This window comes from Cebidichthys violaceus, unplaced genomic scaffold, assembly GCF_023349555.1.
Source record: "Cebidichthys violaceus isolate CVI_PGR_0920_01 unplaced genomic scaffold, fCebVio1.0.p SCAF_17, whole genome shotgun sequence".
NCBI lineage: Eukaryota > Metazoa > Chordata > Actinopteri > Perciformes > Stichaeidae > Cebidichthys > Cebidichthys violaceus.
In genome coordinates, this window is record NW_027176340.1 from 3991540 (window position 1) to 4013196 (window position 21657).

Sequence of the window (21657 nt, forward strand, 5' to 3'; positions counted from 1 at the left end):
TTATGGAATAATAAGCATGCAGACTGGGCGTCAGCTGTGTTGTGCCTTGACTGGATAAGAAGCAAAATAAGCCAGTGTGATCAGGGGAGGGATCGAGTGAGATTAAAAGATTTAAGGCTCCATTTGCCCATGAATATCTGATGCCTATCTGAGGCGAGAGCCAGTGATCCTCTGTCAGGTCGTCGAGGTGTCTGAATAAATCTACCTTATCTCCATCTGGCCACTTTTCAACTGTTTCTTAAGTTGAACGTGTGGCCACATTCCTGTTGTGCCAAAGAGTCACGCTGGAAGCTGATTGCATCAAATTAAAATGTTTCTTCTCATCTGAAATCATTGTCGGCTCGCTTATTCTCTCTTCTCCTTTTGAGTCAAAATATAGTAAGTAATTCATGTCTCCTTCGAAAAGCAAACACTGTTCCATACTGTGAGACTGCCAATACCGGCAGATACTGAACAATTGTTTGGCTCGGACCTGGCATCTGAACGCTTCTCAGCACAACTCAATGTTGGCACCAGCCAGCAAATAAAAAAATCGGTAGCTGGCAGTCACAGGCTGATCAAGTTGTGAAATGACTTCAGTATTTTGATACTCCAGCTTCTTCAGGACATTCAAAATCATTTTTCAAACCTTATTGTTGCATGCAGTTTGGACATGGCTGTGAATTTGTGTCAGAAAAATATTGCATCTCTGAGGCAAAATAAGGTTTACATCACATCATCACAAGTCCTCATGTGTCCTGTATGACAGCCAGCAATGTGTATTTTACATGGTGTATTCTGCAATAAAGTCATTATGGAGATATATTTTAATTGAAATTGTTGTTTCAGAGCTCCACACATATGCATGCCTTTGTTCATTTTATCCTAACCTTTATCTTGATCTTAATATGTCTACCTTTGGTGACAATGACAAATGTTAATTATAATAAAAACAAACTGCATCATTCTGTTCTACTAAAAGGCTTTAAGCTTTATTTCAGACACACATCACAAACTATAACATATATCAGAACAAAAGTAGCCTAAATGCTGTGTTCCCACACTTAAACTGAATATGAATATGTGAGAGATGTGTTATGATAATTACTGATCAGTGGGAAATGTATGACAATGAGAACGCAAGCACAAATATCTGTTGTCAAATGCTTTTAAAGTAATGAAAACCAGATTTTAAAACTAGCTCTTTCATTTTTAAAGGGAAACATATGTTTCGTTTGTTGCATAGCGTTTAGAATAACTCCCCCTGTGTTGAAGGGAACATCTCCACCAGCTGCCCTATATTACATGAACGCTATAGTTTGTTCTTCGTCATTTTAAGCGAGTTTACCTCTTCTCAGGAGTGTAAGAAGATGCAGAGCAGACTTGCTTTGTGCAAAAATTTTGGGGGCGGGACGGAGCGCGGGGATGCTAAGGTGGGTTCCCTCCCCCATGGGTGTGTCCACCGCCGGGAGACCTCAGTGTATCCACCTGCAGAAGCCGCTTTCCTGCACTACACACTTGAGCGCCGCTGCGCGTGTTGGACGCTCCTCTCCGCCGCTCTTCTCCAGGAACAACTCTTTTGCTTCAAAAGCTCCTTCAGTGGAAAATACACAATCTGTTGATACGATTTAGAGATCACTTCAAGTTAAGGCGGCTGCGTCAAGTTAATTTGAATCCAAGCTTTGTTCGGCTCTGGGGATAATCGTGCAGGATCTGCGGCGGATACACTGATACTCCCGCGTGCGGACAGTGGAGCTCAAAGGATCTGGAGTGGATGGTTTTAAATGTTGACCGGCTTTAACGCAATATTCACTGGACGGAACTAGAAGGTAGGTCAGAATGCAAATGTGATGTTTTGATACAAGTCAGATTCGTTATCTGCGTTGAGACAGATGTGGTTATAAAACAGTAGGAAGCCACATTCGGTGGAGTCGAAAGGAATGATGCATGCTTCACGTGCAAGATTATGGCTCTAATATTTAAAATGTATCTTAAAAGTTCTGTAAAAAAAAAAAAAATAGAATATTTTAAGTCTGAATATCGACTTCAGTTAGCCTATTTCTATGTTTGGCGGATCTTGTGTGGCGCGTGGGAGGTAGTTTTAAATGATCAATTCTGCTCTCAAATACAAATTTCAAATACTGCACGAGCAAAGAGCAGTGGTGTGTGAGTGTGAGTGTGAGTGTGCGCGTGTTATGTGGACAACGTGCAGGAAGCACTGAAAGTTTTGGCTGCATGTGATGCTGTATCTTTACATATCTGCTATATTCCCAGTGATCGAATGTCAGTCTAGTAACTATCCCTCAACGTTACTTTTCACTGTCTAAAACCCTCTTATAAATGGCACGTGGTTAATGCTCATGTTCTCATAAGTCAAAGCCCAGTCACGCTTTATTTTGGTTAACGGTCTTTGGAGTTGTGCCTTCGGGGCTCAATGTGGAACTTGATCTTAAACCCTGACTGACAGTTTGACCTCAGACTCAGATCCACGTTTACGAGTAGATCAATGGGTAATTACAGCAAAACACCCTCACTAAAATAAAATGTTTTCTCCCAACATGGCACAGTCCAATTCATTGTACAAGCTTTTTTTATATATATATATATATATATATATATATATATATATATATATATATATATATATATATATATATATATATATATATATATATACAGCTGTGCCACCTCATCCGCACGCTGATAACTTGGAGCGTCTTTATTAAATCCTTTTATGGGGATATTATTAACTTCAGCTCTCTTTGTGGCTGATATCCGCATGTTCATGGTGAGCTCTGGTCGTGCGCGCTGGCTTTTAACGAGGCATCTCCGCGGTGAAATCCAGTCCTTTGTGGGTAACAGTGATGCTATTTCTTGACCAGATATGTTGCCTGCTTTCACAAACACGTTTTGTGTCCGTCTGTATGAAAAGTGAGCAGCGAGGTCCACGCAGCTCCTCTTTCTCCAGCTGGAATGAGTCTCTGGTTCATCCACACTGTTGCTCTTACGGCACACAGAAGCAGACTGCGGGCAAGAATAACAGCAGAGGCACATTACAATGAGAGATTCATTCTAAACAGCAGCAATGATGGAGAATCAATGCTGAACCAGCAGAGTTTATTTCCACACTTACAACTGTCGGGTTTTATGGTTGAGGTTAAGTTGCTTTCTATTGCGCACCCTAATATAATTACATTGCCAAGATTTTAAGCATTTATACTCCCCCATAACATGCAGTCAAAGCATGGCACCTATAGCAGGATGCATAACAGATCCAGTGTTTCGCTGTGTGTGTCTCTGTCCCTGCCTGGTGATCTGTGCTGTTGGTGTACGACTTCAGTCCCAAAAAGCTTTATTAAGACTACACAATGTGGCTGAAATTGGTTGCCGCAGTTGGTTTAAAGTACGGGCTTATTGACTGACTCTCATCCCTATCTGTCCCCTCAGCTCCTGGACTCTACTTCTGCTCTGTTAACAAACAGAGGGGACAATGTTGTGGGACAAGCTGTGCTGGCTAGTGGCCCTGCTGGCCTTATCGTCCGGGGCGCTGCCCGCCTCCAACGAGCCCCTCTCCGCTCCCAGGATCTTCCTGTCCTTCAAAGGTAAGGCGCTCACGACACTTGCGGCGTCTGCGACCCAGTTTGTTGAGTTCTGTGCTTCTCCACACAGATATGCAGATTTGATCACCCAGAGTAATGGTTGTTTCTGTCATCAGCCTTTTATTTCCTGGTCTTGTTGTGGGTAAACTATTGGCACGAGCTGAATTCAGAGCTTGGCAAGCCTGTCATTTATTCCTTTACTGCCTAAACAGAGAGTTTGATTGTGTGTCCGCGATGAGAGGGATGCGGAGATGTGCTGCTGATTGTCCTGACTATTCAGGACCAGAGAATATGTCTTCATTTAATCGCCTGGCTGCCATTAGTTCCTCAAACAGGCCTTTGTGCGACCTCGGCTCCCTTCTGAAATCAAGTCAGATTTAACACTTGGCTGGGCACACACTCAGGGCGCAGATCCAGCATGTTATGAATGTTTGCCAGTGCCACATGAGGCCCTGTGTGTGTGTGTGTGTGCGTGTGTGTGTGTGTGTGTGTGTGTGTGTGTGTGTGTGTGTGTGTGTGTGTGTGTGTGTGTGTGTGTGTGTGTGTGTGTGTGTGTGTGTGTGTGTGTGTGTGTGTGTGTGTGTGTTGCACTGTCCTGTTAAAATAGGTCTCAGCGGTGCAGTCTCCGGTGCTTTGTCATTCCAGCGCCGGCTCAGCCGTCGTGTCCATTGTGTCCTTCTAAAGCTCTTGAGGTATAGGCCTACTTCTGAAGAAGATTTGAAGAAGCATCGGTCATGAGATTGCCACACTTAAGATATAAACTCTTATGTCGAATTTCAACAGTTCGAAACACTGAATGGGAGCTGGAGGCTAATCATGGCATTGAAATCATATACAGAATATTTGTAGAGTTGGTGGAAAAATGTGCTTTTTTTTTTTTTTTTTTAATGGCATCTCAAGTCATATCTAGTCAACACTGGAACAGCCGAAATAACTCATTTGCTTGCATTTGTTTGTTGTTACTTCATGTCATGGTCTCTTGCTAAGCTGATTAAAACCTCTCTCGTGATCAGATACAATGCTTACCTGTTAGTTTTCTTTCTCACCATCTTTCTCTCTAATCGAGTTGGATTTCACCCTCCACTGGTTTCACATTTATTTGGTACAAAAAAAAGAGTTCATTTATTTTCTACTTCTTTTAATCGAGTTCCTTTTGGTTTTTAATTAGTTTTGGAGGTTACTTTATGCCTCACAGAGCAACTTCAGATAGCTGGAGAATAGAAATGAACCCTAGGCTGTGCATTCCCTGATTGTATTGGTTTTGCACCGTACTGCTGGGAATAGCTCCGCAATGTGCTTTAATTATTTTTTTACGTGTAAGTATACTTAACCAAATACTTGGCTTTAGGTTTCAAGATAACTGTCTAGTGCCGACACACATATTTGCTGTTTTAAGTGCCTTCTGATAACATACGCCAAGCTCATTTTTAACAAGCATTTCAATTTTGATGATGAAACCGATCGAGGAGATGAGCTACAAATGTAGTCTGCCAACTGTAGCAGCTAAGAGTGGGTTTTTTTTTTCTCTTTAATTGCGTTGTTGGTTTTGCTTCTGTCTGTGACCCAGCCTCACATGTTTATCCACGAAGGTTACACAGTATCACTTTCCACCGATTATTTGCATTTTATAAAGCTCTTAGAGAAGATGTTGCTGCTCTTGGCTGAAATCCAGCTTGTCTTTGCTTTTCAATTATTTGCCCTCTATCAAAGAAACATACAAGGGATTATACAAATATAGACACGCACACATTTCTCAAAAAGAAAAATGATAATATCTCCTTTGGCAAATACGGTATTAGTACTGCATTTCAGTGTGAGCATCGGCTATAAACCCTTACCGTGAATTTCCATTCTGCCATTTAATAATCACTACTTTCCATCTGGGTTTATTTCTTACCATTTGTACAGTTTTCCTGGAAATCTTCAGAACTGAAAACTAAAGGATTTTCATGCATACAAGCCTGAACAAATCAGATGACATGTAACATCACAGTGAAACAGGAGGTTAACTTTAATTGCTGATGGAAATCCTGCACTTTGGTATTCGGCTCTGACTTACTTGAACCAGTAGTTATTTAAAATGTTGTATATATTTGTATTATTATGAATTGTTTAATCATTTCCCCTTATTCAATAAATAAGAATGAATATACTATGATATTTTTTGCACTGTAGTTTTCATTGTTATTGTTAATTATTGTTCAACATTTAAGTTCCATGTGTGCAGGATCCCCAAATAGAAAAAAACTATCAATAAAACAGGAACCCAGTTAAGTATATTTCCACCACCAGATTACTTAAAACTCAGGTTAACATAGTAAACAACAATAAGCAACCTCAGCAGATCATTTTGCCTTTTGAGGTTCTTGAAGTAGCAACCGAGTGTTTTTATGCAAGCTGAGTTATTAACGATGATAAGGACCAAGTTAGCAAACAGAGGCTAAGACCAAAGGAATGTCCAGTCAAACCTTGTAGGGATAGATCATCAACCCAGACTTCAAAAGAGTTACACACACACACACACACACACACACACCTACAAAACACAAGGCTGCAATGCTTCTCTCACACTAAACGGTGTGTTTTCCAAAAAAAAATACAACAGCATGCTATATGTACTATATAGTTGGGGTTATGCAAATTGCATTTTCAAATAACATAGCTATTAGATGTACAGATGATATTCCATAAAGTCACAGTTATGTAGGTGTATTCTTCTTTCTCATAAAAGACTGAACATAGGCTGGCTTAGATCAGCTGCAAAGAGCGCCTATATTTACTTTTAAACAAGGTCTATAATCACGTGCTATTTTAGTGCGTGGGGCTCTGCGAGGTTGTGACCCTTCAAACAGAAGCCAGTCACACCCGAGGTTAACTGCCCTCAAACTGTGGGAGAATGGCACCATATTAACAAGTAATAGCTTGTTGCGCTAATCCCCGGGCCCATTTGAAAGTGTTTAACTTTGTTTTTCTCCGGGCCTCTTTGGTCCTCTGTGGAACACCTGGGTGCAAGGTTAGCTCTGGGAAGAAAGCCAGACAAAGCCAGGCGGTCCTGTAATTCCCGGGGACAGTCTTAAGGTTACTCCAGCCTCTGCCGCTCTTTTGTGTCCCACGTAATGCTTCAATGATTGTCACGCCGGAACAAAAGACGTCGCTATCGGCTCATCTCTCCTGACAGTTTTCAGGGTTAAGATCAGAAATGGCGAGATGTCCTCCACCTCTTTTTTTTTTTTTTTTCTTTTTTTGAATAATGAGGAGCTGCTACTGAGTTTGAACTTGACTGCTTGTTCTCTACAACAATAGACCTCATCTTCCACAGATTATGTTCTATAGGCAGATTTATATGTATATATATATATACATAGTACACGAGAGAAGCCCTTTGTCTTCCTGAAGTACTACGAGTGTGACATTCCTCTATGTAGGTGGTCCTCTGCTACTGATGTCCTTTTGACTCCTCAGCTGAAATAGAAAGTATTTTATTCATAATCATCCTGAGATATTGCACTTCTCTCCAGATTGTAAGAACTCCGTGCGCCTCACCCAGCCTCCTCACTTCTTATCGACGGTATGTGTTATTGTGGCACTGGAGACAGAGCAAAGTGCAATCAGGTCTCAGCAATCAATGAGCTGCGGAAAGCTTATCCTGCTAGCTCACGAACTCTGGCTACCCTGGATGGATCTTTAGTGTGACCAGTGAAGTCCAGGCAATCCTGACAGACAAGGTGCTCGCCTGTAACAATCCCACAGACTCACAAAAATACAATAAAATCATTTTTTTTTTCCAATTCAGACAGGTATCTGAGCTGCTTTGACTGTCTTGATGTGTCTCCTTCAAACAAAAGGGAACAGGGCTGTAAGTAACCAGCTATTGTGATTGGCTAATCATCAGGGCAATTGCTTGTTCTCATAACCCAGAAACCCTCCTGCTGTTCAGCTACAACAATTGGGTCATTAATAAGCCATATTATCAGACCACCTTACACATTTCAGTGCATTATATTACGTGCATCGTCAGAGATGTTAAACATAATGAGACATGTATTGCATGGTGGAACTTACTTGGCAGATGGTCACATTGCAATCGTTAATTTATGGGTAATACTCAGTGATAATGATAATAATACGCATCCACAGTGTGATGTGCTTATGGTATTGCTTTGCCTGATGAACATTCATGGTGAACATGAACAATCGTTGACATGTTCTTTGAAAAATGGACATGTTGTCAGGAAGACACAATAAGCTTCAAGCAATGGGGCTGTGAAAGAAAAGTAGTGTAACAAGTTAAAGCTTTAGAAAATAAAACAAAAAACAGCAGGAGCAACGTTTCTTTTAAACTAAATTGTAAGTGTGTGTTTTAGTTTTGAGAAACAAGCTGAAAAACCAGCAGCAACCCGGGAGTGCTTGTGTTTTCCACCAAAGCAAATAAGCTTTTTCCACTGGCTAAAGTCCACGGTGCACATACAGTGTTATCTAATTCAAATGCTCTGTGCCCCTCTCCCTACCAGCTGTGCTTGTTTACTCCTTTTCCCAGCAGATAATCATCATCAGTACATGAGTGTAACAAGTTCGTCACAGCCTTTTACTGTCCCTCTCCTACATGCGTTCAAATTCTTAGAAATTATGGATGGCAGAATGTTTTTTTTTTTTTTTTTTTTTATAAATGTCTTCTGGTCACGGAGCTGCACATTCGTACATATAGTACTTGGATGCAGTTTGTGCTCTTGGTATGCGTCACACATGCAACATTGTACCTGTTGGCAAAGTAGCTCAAAGCCGCCTCCCTTCCCTATTATCTCCATTAGAGGATGTCGGGTCACTGCAAAATGTTTCCACAGAGTAATGCGTGGTGGCTGTGGCACGCAAGCCTGCAGCGATTATTACAATACTTTTGTACTTTCTCTCCAGAGACGATGCTGCTGAAGGAGGAGGGGGAGGGAGGGAGGGAGGAGGGGGGGGGGGGTAGTGCATCCCAGCAACCTCTGCTCTGCAGGATGCATGCTGTCAAACTATGATTATTCAGGAGAGAAAAACAGAAGGCGACAGCTCCAGTGCTAAATATAGTGTCCTTCCTGTCTGTTTCTTTCTCTTTTTATCTCCCTCTGCCTCGTCGTCCTACTCCTCTCCCTTTACTCTACACTCACACCCTCTCTATTTGCTTGTTGATAAGAGGTTGGCAGTGTGAGGTAATGGGACTAGAGCACCCAGTATGCCGCCCACAGCAGCTGATTTAGTACACTAAAAAGGGGAGATGGGGGGGGGGGGGGGGGGGTCTCCTAAAGTGCCCAGACTTTCCTTGAGAGGAGGGCACTATGGCGAGGGAGCAGGGGGAATGTTTAAGGGAGGAGTGGGTGGATATATGCACCAAAAGATTTTGCCTACCAGCTCAGCAAACGGTGCAGTAAGTGCAGCGCTAACTTAGATCGCAGGCTTGAAAGGAAGTGATGTGTCTCCATTCACTTTTTAGTCATTTTCACTCAATAAATTGCTGGCTCCCCCACTCTTTTAGTGGCGTCACAGAGAGAAATACACATCCGAATCGTTGCTCCCAGTGAAAAGCTCTAGATTGAAATGACTTTTCTGCGATTTGAATATTTCTTCTGAGCTGGCGAGCAGAGCCCATGCCTAAGCACTTATTGATGCTAGAATCTCCCCCTGTGGTGATACAAATGTACAAACAAATCTAAAAACATCCAAATGAAACCACTCATCCAGCCTCCTCCAGAATATACTTTTCCTCCACTGTGAGATGTGTCTTAATAACTTTTATATTTGTTTTTATCACTATGTGCTTCCAGGGTGGCTTTATTTTGTCACAGCTCAAGTGTCCCAACAAAATACATGATATACATAGAAGTGGCAGAAGCCTGGATAATATACCAAAACTAAAGTTTATCAAATGATGTGGCAAATGGCTCTAAATACTACAGTACCCATGAGCCATCAGTCAGCACCGCTACAGAGACGAAGCGGCGTTATTATTGCAACTGGAGAATTAAGCACTTTGCCATAGTTGCTGATTACATCTGACATTGAGGCAGAATCTGAAAGTGATCTAAACTGCTGCATGTTTCTACAAAACCATAATCGTCAGCTTTCGCTTGCTGTTGGCGTCGCTTGCACAGATGATGAGTTTAATAAGAGTTTAATGCCCATCCAAGCCTTGGAAGGGCTCCAACTGACCACAGTCACCTAATGTTGTATGCAAAAAAAAAAAAAGATCAGAACTTTTACTTTTAAAACATTCTTTGTTAATAGTTTTTTTTTTTCTTTTGTGTGTACATCATAGTTTACCTACGGGGGATGCTTTGGCAGGCTCGATAAATAGCCCTTCCAGTTCCCTGTCTGCTGTGTAAAGGGGGGCAACGCTCAGCAGGGTGTGACAGACACTATGATGTGTGTGTGTGTGTGTGTGTGTGTGTGTGTGTGTGATAGACAGTGCATCCTGGTGTGCGTTTGTGTCTCTTCGTTTTCCTGCTGCAGCCATTTTTTTTTTTTTTTTTTAAATCGAAATGTGTCAGACAGTATAAAAATAGAAGTAAGCCACAGTGGTACATCAGACAGATGTCATTGCCTTCTCATGTTGGAGGAGCTTGATTGGCTTGTGCAGTTAAAGTGGTTAGTGCAGTCTGCGCAATTGTTTTCTGTCATCTTATGACGGAGCCCACAACTCTGGAGGTGTGATTTTGAATCATTATTAGAGGCAGATTATTATGCATGCTGTGATCAACCTCGGGGAGGCGGGTTGAAGCGGACCACAGTTGTTGTGGTTAGAGACAGAATTAGAGAGCGAGTAATGGCTTTTACAAGAGGTGGTTCTCTGCAGACTCAAAGTGACAGAGAGGAATAGGAGAGAGTCGTTTTAATATTCATGTCAAGTCCATATGGTTCTGTCTGCATCGTTTGTGTGCACGCGTGCGCTCACACGCTCGCGGAGCTTCTGCAACGAGCGATACACGACACATGCTTGGCTTTGGTTGCCATGGCAACGTCTACCTGTCACTCCCCACAAACCGAATCGGGTTCAAATGATCCTCTCCTCAGAGGAGATGCGGGATGTAATCACAGCGTTGTGCTTATTTCCCCTGATGTCTGCTGTCTCTTCTTCTCTCAGGAAACCCTGAAGTGAAGCAGCGTGGAGGCTTCAAGGCTTCGTTAAGACAAACCATAAAATCCATTTGCTAAAACAATAGACTGGTATAAAGCTGCAGTCTCGTGAAAGGGTCGGGGAGGGTTTGAGAGTTAAATGAGCGAATAAGTGGTCTCTCTGTGTTGAGGCTGGACGTGCTCTCCAGATGTAGCCGAGGTGTGGGAGTCCTCTGGGTGTGGGAAGTGTGTGTGTTTGTGTGTGTGTGTGTGGGGGGGGGGGGGTCGTCAGCCTGGGCTGAAATTAAGGAGACAGCGGGTCAAGGGCACCTCTCCACTTATTTACTCAGACAGCTATCATTCATTATCATTTGTCTGTCAGTGTTGGGATCCTGTTACTGCAGCGCCATTGACCTCGTTCATATGGTGGCGATTGTGAACACTTAGGGTGGGAAAACTACATTTAAATATACATAGAAGTGTGTGTGTGTGTGTGTGTGTGTGTGTGTGTGTGTGTGTGTGTGTGTGTGTGTGTGCATATATGTGTGTGTGATTGTGTGTGTGTTTTGATACTTTGTCAAATGCAACTTGCAAAGCTAATTTAGCGTTAGCTTGATTCTAATATCTGGTTCAAGGCAAAAAGTAGAATTAATTGTCAGGTTTTTTTTCCATGTACAATATTGGTATACAGAGAATGGAATTGTCTTCCTTCAGTGTTCACAGATCAGGTTTTATTCTACCCAGATTTCGCATTCGGGTCAACTGTTTGCGTTGTACTACATCAAGTGACAGGGTACAAGCAGCAACGCGTGGAGCAAGTGACGTAATATATCAAGTGACTGTCAGTGACCAGGGCTGTAGAATACCGGTTATAAAAGACTCTAACTAACAAACTAATTTAGACTTTGAAATATTTTGTACAATATCTATACAATATACATATCTTCAGTTGCAGCCTTTGCTGGGCAGTGAGTAACTGTTGGAGGTATAGAGAGCTCACACTGTACAGACAACTGTTCATCAGTGTTAACAGGTGTGTCTGACGTTACATCAGAGCAGACAGGCTGCAGGAGAGTTATCTGTGGAGCTATTGTTGGTATCACCAGGGGATTTTTGGCAACCCCATCACGTTAATGGTATCTGAATTGGACATGAGTGACTTGTTCTCCTCCCTATGGACATGGACTGACATGTTGAACTAGAGGAGCTCGTCTCGTTCCAACTTAAACATCATACGGGAGGAAGGGAAGGAGACGGAGAGACAGAAAGACAGAGAGACTCGGATAAGCAGTGCAAGAGTCAAAGTGAGGACTGCCTGATAGGGTGAGTGGAAGGAAATGTGAAGGGAGCAATAGAGCAGACTCAGACGGGGCTCTCTGAGAGCGCTAATGGACTACAGGGCATCAGTGTCAGGTTTGCTATCTCAGCGAGAGCGTGGATAGATGGGGGGGATTTGAGAATGAGAAGGAGGAGAGGAGTGTGGGTGCACAAAGGCATACTCAGAACAAATTGTGTGTCTGCTTCCCATTAGCAGAGTATGAGTGTCGGTTGAGATGGTTCACCTCAGCTGGTGACTGTTCAGCTCCGTGCCAAAGCCCCGGCAATAACCTCGCACCGCAAGGTTTGATGTTGGAGTCAATGAAAAGTGCTGACTTTACTCACACTCGCGTGTTGTCACACAGTTTGTCTTAGAAGAAGTGTATTTGGCACCTGGGAATATTTGGACTAGCCCAAAGTGCGTTCTGAACCATGCATTTATTCATAGACGATACGAAATTATGTCAAGCCAAAGCACGAATATTTATTTTTGCAGAGTGTTTATACAATCGAAGTGCTGTAGCTCGCTCTCCGCCAGTTTGGCAAAGTTTTATGGGAAGTGCTTCCTTTTCGTAAATTAAAGGTCAAAGTTGTTTTTTAAGGCAGAAGCTGTGCAACCTCAAACGTCCACAACCCCAAGAAAATGTTCAGGTGTGGGAGATTCAGACTAATAGTCCATCAAGCCTCTCCGTGTGAACAGTATGTGTTGGATGAAGACCAAGTAAGCTGTCTATGTGATTATGGGAGAAATTAGGCCTGTGGTTGAGCCTGACCATGATCCTGTGGGAGGCTGCAGTAGTGGTGTCTCACTATTGGATTTAAAAAGCCAGAACATTCCTCTTTCTCCTCCCGCTCCTGTCAGAGCCGTATTTCATTTTCAACCCTCTCCTGCTTTCGTACGCTCTTCATACATTCGCTCTACAGGATGCAATAATTGGTGAAAACTGAGCACTCAGTCAGATGCTAACATCATTACAAAAGCCCACCTTCAAGGTTCGAGATGTAAATGCTTGGTAAATAGCAAATCTCCCTTGTCAGATTGATCTCGTTTCAATCGGATTTGTATTCCCCACGTTCCATTAGCCGCTGTGGCTTCAGGCAAGTAATGCCTGAGTTTGAAGGTCAGACCTCTGAGTGAGATCACCCCAGTGTGGGCGAGAACCCCCCCCCCTCCCCCCCTGAACCCATGCCGTCCTGGAAGAACAAGAGAGCCAACAACCAAGCGGAGGAGGAGGAACGACAGAATGTGGTGGAACATGAGGTTTCCAGGCCTCGCTTTCTGGGTTCATGCACTGATGGGCTTCCTGATAATGTGCTGATTGTGGAGGGGAGGAGATGGCCTCTCATCCCTGATCATTGTGGCGGTTGCATTGACGTGATGCCAAGATTATTTTTTTTTTCTCCCATGCCTGACCCGTTCACGCCCCTTTGCCTCCACGCTTTGTTAGTCAGCCCTGTTCTCAGGAACCCTCTCTAGGTGTCCCTAATGGTATGTTGGCAGTGTTGTCCATGGTATCTGTGCCACATGTGTGTGTGTGTGTCTGTGTGACTGCATACATATGTATGAATGAGAAATAGGAGCAAGGGCCTCCTATGTTGCTGTTGTTATTGTTGTTGTTGGTGTCGACGCCTCACTCATCCCCGTGAATGGACTGCTTGGTCTCAATAGAAGAGGGGCGTTTGTGTGGGCTGGGTCCATCATTCATTTACTTCATTCATGTCCCTGGGGAAGCGGAGGGGGAGTGGCACATTGGCACGGCATTAGCGCTCAAAGCATCTCTGTACATCCTCTTCCTCCCTCCGCTCGCTCTCTCTTTATGTCTCTCAACATTCTCGTCTCTCACTTTTTCTCCCCTTGGCACAAACGGTGAAACAGTCATCAGTCAAAGCTTGGCTGTGATCCGGGGCTTTCATGTTCTGTAGGATTTGGTGTTAGATGAATTGATGTGCTCCTCTGGACCATGTGCTCCGCCGCACTACAATGACGGAAGACCACAGACGGCCCCGCAGAGAGCTTATAGGAAGCGGCACCTCCTGGCACAAAACACAGAGACACAAACTTTCTTTTTTTTTTTTTTTTCCACGGCTGACAGATCGAGTTTTAATGTGGTCGACTCGGCTGAGAATCACACAGAGGAAACAAAAAGGGTCTTTTGATATTGGGGAAGATCTCCAACCTAAATGATGCTTTGTTCAAGTGTAATCGCATTTAGAAAGTATAAAACACTTGGAATTCATTAGTCTGTGGCTTTTTATTACACCAATGTCACACGCATAAAGAGCTGGTGCACAGCGTGAAATGTACCTTTTCACCATCGTGGCCAGATTACACTGTCCTATTAAACCATCTATGCATGATTAATTAGTCACAAACCATTGTAATGCGTTTCAAGCAAATTAGACCCCAAGAAGCATATTGTTTCTGTAGTTGCAAAGATATTATTATATATGAAAGTGTGTGTGCAGTGATGGATGCTCGAGTTCTGCAGATGAATTGTGCTCTTGACAAACTACCGATTTATTCAAGCGTTTAGCATCACTGGACAGCATTTCCAGGTACACGAGGTGTGCAGTTCACTGGGTTTAATGATGATGATGATGATGAATACATGATAAATATGTAAAGGCCCTTTCGGACACAACATGACAACAGATGTGCCCTGAGCTCAACAACTATTGAGCACATGGCACACCAAGTAATTGAAACAGTGCAATGTTGTTGGAAAGGATTTTGTCTTTAGCTTTTGAGGAAGCTATGTTAGCTCCTTTATGTCACATCCAGTTTTAAAGTCCCACATTGCTGTGTGATTTACAACTTTCTAAGTAAGTTATCTAAATGCTAAATGTCATAAATTTGCACAAACAGTCTTTTTTTTTTTTCACCATCAATCCACAAGTGACAAACTATGACGATAAAGAAGCAGCTGTCGAGAGAACTTCGGGAACACTCATCGGATTGGACCAATGTTTCGCATCATGAGATGGTCCTCGACACACTTTTGGTATCACAGCAGTCCTGTTGCAGTGAGATCCAACTGGCATATTCAGTTCAAATAAAAGCCTTGTCGCAAACAATTTTTAGATTTTATTGTGCAACGATCAAAGGATAAAGGGTTTCTCAGCGCTCCCAACTCTTTCTTGTGTGACTGATGGGAACGATTCACTAGCTCTTAAGATGATCATAACCAGACTGCTGGAAAAGCTACAACAGAAAATATGGCAAGCTGCAAACAAACAAGTAGAAAAAAACTTGTCTTCTGTTCAGATCTGATGAATGAAAAACAGATAGCGAAGATAGAAGACGGGAGTGTGAGAGAGAGAGAGAGAGAGCGGGAGAGGGCACTCACAAAAGAAAAATCTCTCTATCTCTCTATTTCTGGTGTGGATCAGTCTGCGTTTTGGTTGCCTTATCAGTGCAGAGCGGATGGCTAAGCGCTGATTTATGAGAAGGTATGACAGCGTACGATAAGAGGGGTTTTAGCCTCCACGTGTCCTCCGTGCAATCACTGGCCTCCTTCAACACCCGTTGTGAGGACGGATGGAGGGACTGTGACCAAGATTTCCTTCTGTCACGCATGTTGTCTCCTAACTGATTAGGACTCGTGCCTTCCTCACAGTTTTTCCTTGCTATCTCTCTCTCTCTCTCTCTCTCTCTCTCTCTCTCTCTCTCTCTCTCTCTCTCTCTCTCTCTCTCTCTCTCTCTCTCTCTCTTTCTCTTTCTCCAATCAAAACAGGTACTTCCAGCGAACTTTCTTTTGTCAGAACTGTCTGAGCATCTTCCACCTGGATGTTTAAGAACAGACTTGTTGCTTTTAGTAGAGTAGCGTGAGCCTGAAGCCAAATGGCTACGAATGGCTGGATCCTGCTGTAAAAAGTGGTTACGAGTCACGGCCGTGTTGCACCTTGACTTTTTAAACTGCTGGAAAGGTCATTTCGACAATTATCTATCTCCATTTGTGTGCATACTAAATCTCCCTGAGCAGAACTGCCACAGAAATTACCATTTTAGATTCGCTGGTATTTGGGTGCATCGTCTGAAATCTGAACAGGGCGGTCCTGTTTCATGCCTGGTGTGCAGAAATTGCAGTGTAGAATTTACGAGAACCAGAGGCCTTGATGTGATTTGTGTAGTGCAGACATGTTGGCTTGTATTAGTTTTTATGATGTCTTTTATTTTCTTCCTGCCTCCTCTTCAAAGCTTCTCAGTTTTGCAACGTATGCCTCTTTTGTCTGCAAAACATCACCATTCAACCCCGCGATTCCATTTAAGAAACGTATCCTTATTAATATTAATTTCCTCCTAGTTAGAGCCATTCAAATATCCTCTCCGCACTGCCCCAAAGCAGCCACACTCTGCATGGCCCTTATGGTCACGGGTGAGAAGAAGGTCGCAGGGTCACAGGGTAGGATGTCCCACCTGTCCATCAAACATGAAAGCAGCCAAATCAACAGGCGCTGGTGGTTTTAAATGGGAGGGGTGAGAGCGTCAGTCAGCGAAGGGACTAAAAAGGCCGTGGATTACACAGACAGACAGTAATCTATAGGTCTGTCGGCCTGTCAGTCAGCCTGACCTTGGGTAGCTTTGCTTTAATTGCAGGCTGGGATGAGAAAGCGGGGCCCGCCTGTAGCAGACAATTCACGTTATCCATTTAAGTTGTAATGGCTGCCAACATGTTTCATCTTGAATGACATTTTTTTTTTTTTTTTTTGCTTTCAAAGCACATTTTTAACCTATTGGAATGTAAATGGATGTTTTAGCCTGTAATTATTTTCTGTGAAGCCCGCTCGTTTTTTTTAAGCTAATGCAGGCCGTTCCTGCTGGGAAAGCCCATTACATGAGACATTCCTCTGGTCAGATTCTGAAGTCACTGTTTCCTTTTAAAACGTAACTCCAATGCTGATGGTGGTCGAGAGCTGACTTCTGCCATGTGAGATTACTCTTCAATTCTGCACCTGCTTGCGGGTTTTCTGCAACTGTGTGATGTGAGTCTTCCTTGACACCTCCGGAAAGCCCAGCTACCACTTAGACAAATTATCACAGAGAGCCTTTGACCGAGAAACAAGACGGGCGGCATGTGGTGATGAATTGGAAAAGTAAACCCATGAAATATTTGCCATCTTGCAAAAGCTTAAAGATCCATGCGAAAGAAATTTCCTATTTTCTCTTTACTGCATTACTGTCATTACAGTTTGAAAATGTTCCCAAACCAAACTATTTCCATAACAATGTTCTATAACATTCCTTTCTGCCACCTCTTCCCCCACTTCAGCCCTTTGCTCCAACTCCCTCCATTCCCTCTAACACCATCGCCCGTCAACACAGCCACTCTCCCACTTAGAAAAGATGAATGCCCTTGACTGACAGTCATCATCCCCCACTTTGTTTTCCCCACTCGTCTGCCCCCATTTATGCCAAACAGATAGACGGACAGCAAATGGACGAGTTAACATGGACTCCGTGTCTCACAGCACTCGGTCGGCTTATATTCTCACCAGTTGGTCTCCCTTCTCTTTTTTTTTTTTTTTTTTTTGTTTCTTCCCACAGCTCGTTTGATTGAATGTTTGGATCAAATCTGTGTTTGTCTACATGGCGCCTTTGTGTGAGTGTATTGATATGAGGCTGTATTAAATGTCACGCTTGTAAATGTAGCAACAAAAAAAAAAAAACTGTCAAAGGAGGCGCATACAAAAGATAGTTGTAATGAAAAGAGCTAGTGTGTGGTCAGAGGATCAGTTTTGCAGTCAGTTATGCACACCATGAAACTCATCATGCCACCAAAGAATCACTAAAGGAACACTCTGAAACATACAGATAACACTGCTGCTTGTTCCGTGAAGGGCTCAGGCATAGAGGATACTTTAGTATAAGCAGAGCCAGTGCTGGGCCCAGACCCAAAAAGTGAAACACGAGCAAAAACATCTCACATTTGTGGGGCTCAAGCTGCTCTGACCCAGGCCATAAGAAGAACACATAATATTGTCTCTTGGCTGCTGCCAAGTAATAACAGCTCCGAAGTTACCTGTAATAACTAGGCGTAGAATATCTGTGTGTTTGTTTGTTTGAGAATATAGTCAAGAATCGTCCGAGCACGTTGCTGGTTAATATATTTTTCTTAGCCAAGCTTGGAATTCAGAGCTTAAGTGACTGAAAAGGCAGATTTTGTGATCGGAGTGTAATTGCCTTCAGAATTATCTGCTGAGGTCAATGCCATATTGATCTGTTGGTTCAGCGGTGCTCAGTCGGACCCTAATGGAATGGATTACTGGAGGAATGTTGTGTTTGATTTGTTTGCAAAGAACTTCTCCTTAGGGAGTGTGTTTTGAGAAATATTGACCTTCTACGTCCATGTAAGTGCCAATCAACCCAAGACGTGAAGTGGCAGACTGAACTAAATCTTTACATTTTGTCGGAGAGCTGTGCAGTCCTCATCAAAGACGGTAAGGAAGTGAGTTTGGCCAGAAATGATGTACTGTATTAAGAATAACAACGTAAAAGTCTACTGTCATGCAATCGGCTCTGTGAAGCTAACATCAGCATGCTAACGTGTCATTATGTTTAGCAGGTATAATGTACAGCAACTTAGGTTACCGTGTTAGCGTTCTAACATTTGCCAATTAGCACTAAACCCCAAGTACAGCGGAGGCTGATGAGAGTGTGATGTCATTCGTTTTGCAGGTTTTAGGTCATAAAGCAAAGTAATGAACATTTTTGACATGATGGCCATGCTAGAAGGAGACCGAAGTTATTACAAGTCATCCTGAAAGGAACATGAATTTCTGAATGAAATTTTGTAGCAAACAATTCAGTAATTATTTCAGTCTAAAAACCTCAAATGTAAACCTCATGGTGGTTCTATCACCCTTTGATCTTTAGTGTACATCCTCTGGGAACCACGACTGTCTGGTACAAAAATGTTGTGCCAATCCATCTCGCAGATGTTGAGTTATAATAAAAGGGTAAGTGAAAACCTGCTGATGGTGGTATCAAGAAAAGCCAAGGGATTACTAGTTTCTAGGATTCATCCTCTCGGGACAGTGACTGTACTGTTCATACCCAATTTCATGGGATTCTATCTAATTGTAGTTGAGATATTTCTTGATTAAAGTGGTGGACCCAACAACAGTGTTATGGTTATGCATGCCTGTCTCAGTCTTTGTGGCAAAACTCCCACTCGTTGTTAACTGAGCACAAAGCCTGTCAGACAAATAAGCAGTTCCTCACTGCAGGCCCGGACTCCCGACACCCCATCTGAGGACCATGCCACGCTGCTCAACAACCAGCCGCCTGATGGTTGAGCATTATCTGGTTGTCCCCTGCCTGTCATATGGCATTAGTGCACGAGGCTCGACCCAGGGTCTGTGCTGACACGTACCTGGTTGGGGGTGACCCTGCCTTTTGTCTAGCAGCCTCGTTGGGTCAAGTGGATGTATGCAGCAGAAGAGCGTGCACTATTATTTCGACCGTGCCGAGGCAGATGGGCCTCTGGCGCTCGCCCATTAGCGGCTTTCTAGTATGATAACTCCACAGATGCTCACGTCCCCGGTGCTCGACTAGCTGCCCTGGCTGGCCATTTGGAACTGAAAGAACATTTATATTCACATCACAAACGTCTAATTGACCATCTCGTTTCACTGCAAATACAGGATAAGGCACATACGAGGCATGTCCTGAGCAATGCTGTACATTTGACAGATAATACCACATTTTCCATTAACACATTTAATTTGATTGCTCCAGCTGAGCCTATTGAGTGCATTTCCATTCAAAAGTGTTAATGCATGTTTAGAAAAAAAGATTTTTGGCTAAGTTCAGAACATTTGCCCCCGTCTCTCCAGGTGGCCTGTTAGTTGAAGACACGCATTACAAAACGTCCCCAGATCAGCTCCAGCCAGTGGCCTTTGTTGCTTGTCATCCTGTCGCTGTCTCCAGGGTAGCTGACAAAAAACGCCACATGGTTTGTATGTGTGCGCACAGAAGAGACAAAGTCACTCATTAAAATCACGTAAATGCCATCTTATCTGGGAAGCAGCGATGAAATGTCATGACGTGTCAGAGTTGTTGCTCCTTGTCTGAATATGTCGTTGAGTCACTTCCGCCTCGATAATTTGCACACCACTAGTTGATGGAACTTCATGACCACAAGCATTTTATTTAGTCAACTTTTTAAAAATTTTGCCTAAAACTGAACATTTTGATGGAAACATAACTGTTGATTCTCATTAAACGTGTCTCTTAACAACTCTTGTTAAATCTTTCTTCACGTTAGAGTTAAATACTTTCAATGGGTGAATCACAAGCCTGACTTTAATAGAAAAATGCATCATCACTGAACACATCATGCATGCATTTCCCCGCCCCCATCACCCTGCTTCCTCCACCTGTGGCATGCCGGGTGTTAAAGAAAGAGCGTGTTATCTCAATAGGTTGGTATGCAGACAGGGGCTAGTGGATGCTGGCAGGATCAGACAAGCTGAGGAAAAGGAAAGGTGTCAGAGGATGCTAGGTGACGAGCCTTTACAAAAGCATAGAGAGGGAGATTCATGATAGATGGGGATGCTATAATTTTTTTCGCAAGAGCTGCATGCATGACAACATGTTTTTAAGAATCCGTACAATGTTCTGGATGGTGTGCTGGAAGCTGGCAGAAATTGCTCCGAATCGTGAGGAGGTTGATGCAGGAGAGGAAAGCGATAAGTGATTGTTAAGATAATTATCTCTCCTCACTGAGAGATGATTACATTTTATTTGATGAAACAGAGGAAGCTGAATTTTGGCCATCGCGTGCTGTGATTTGAAAATCCTCCACATGACTGGTTGATTGAGAAAAGGAAGAAAATGTTTTGGCCTGTATTAATAGAAGAAAGCTTTGGTCTTAACTGCAGTCACATCTCACTATCAGATGGTGTTCAGCCTTATCTGGACCAGTAGCACTTGGATTGATTGAACCCTTGCACATAAAAGCACAGCGGTGTCTCTACTTAATTACAGTTTCCCCTGACATCAACGTTACCATGTCGGGACCATAGAGATCGTCCCGATCAGCTGCATCGCTATGCTGGACGAAGAAGTGCACTGCCTCAGACCGCTACTCATTCAGAACAATACGTCTTCCAGACTAAAAGAGATAATTACCTTCAGAGTGACACATAAGCGTTTTTCTCATTGGGACATCATTTGCGAGTGCCTTCCAAAATTGTTACAAATTACTGTTGGTTCTGATCTGAGACTGCTATGGCTAAGGTTAAGTAAGGTTTAGGGCACAAAGAAGACTCGCGAAAAGGAAACATCTTGGTCACGGTTAGAAGATGTTGACTGTCGACAGGAAACTGGAAAAGAACAGCATTAGTGTCAAAGTCCAATGATTTGTTGACCCATCCATCCACCTCGACTGCCTCCCTCTGTGGACTTTGTGGCTTTATAACATAAACATCTCATAGCACTCTTCTTTACTTAGTCGTAATTCCCATGGCTGGTTTTGGGGCATTTTATTGGAGGACATTCTATCCAGGGTGTCTACCATAAATGCTACAAAAGCATTGCACTAGTACAGCTAACACCCCTCCAACACTGCCAATGGACCGCGTTTAAACAAAAAAAAAAATATCCAAGTGTCTAAACCAGCACAACCAGGTGTCAGTTCCTTCCCAAAGGCCATTCGATTCCTCAACACCC

The 21657-nt window shown here is 43.1% G+C and overlaps 1 protein-coding gene across 1 annotated transcript in view; it reads left to right on the plus strand.

Annotated features, from left to right (window-relative positions):
* Positions 1-1508: 1508 nt before the first annotated feature.
* Positions 1509-21657, plus strand: part of sema3fa (sema domain, immunoglobulin domain (Ig), short basic domain, secreted, (semaphorin) 3Fa) — a 50746-nt gene continuing 30597 nt past the window's right edge. Inside the window, exons 1-2 of the mRNA XM_068712194.1 lie at positions 1509-1808; positions 3427-3581. Of these exons, the coding sequence (XP_068568295.1) occupies positions 3470-3581 (112 nt within the window). The 5' untranslated portion in view covers positions 1509-1808; positions 3427-3469. The remainder of the gene's footprint in view (positions 1809-3426; positions 3582-21657) is intronic.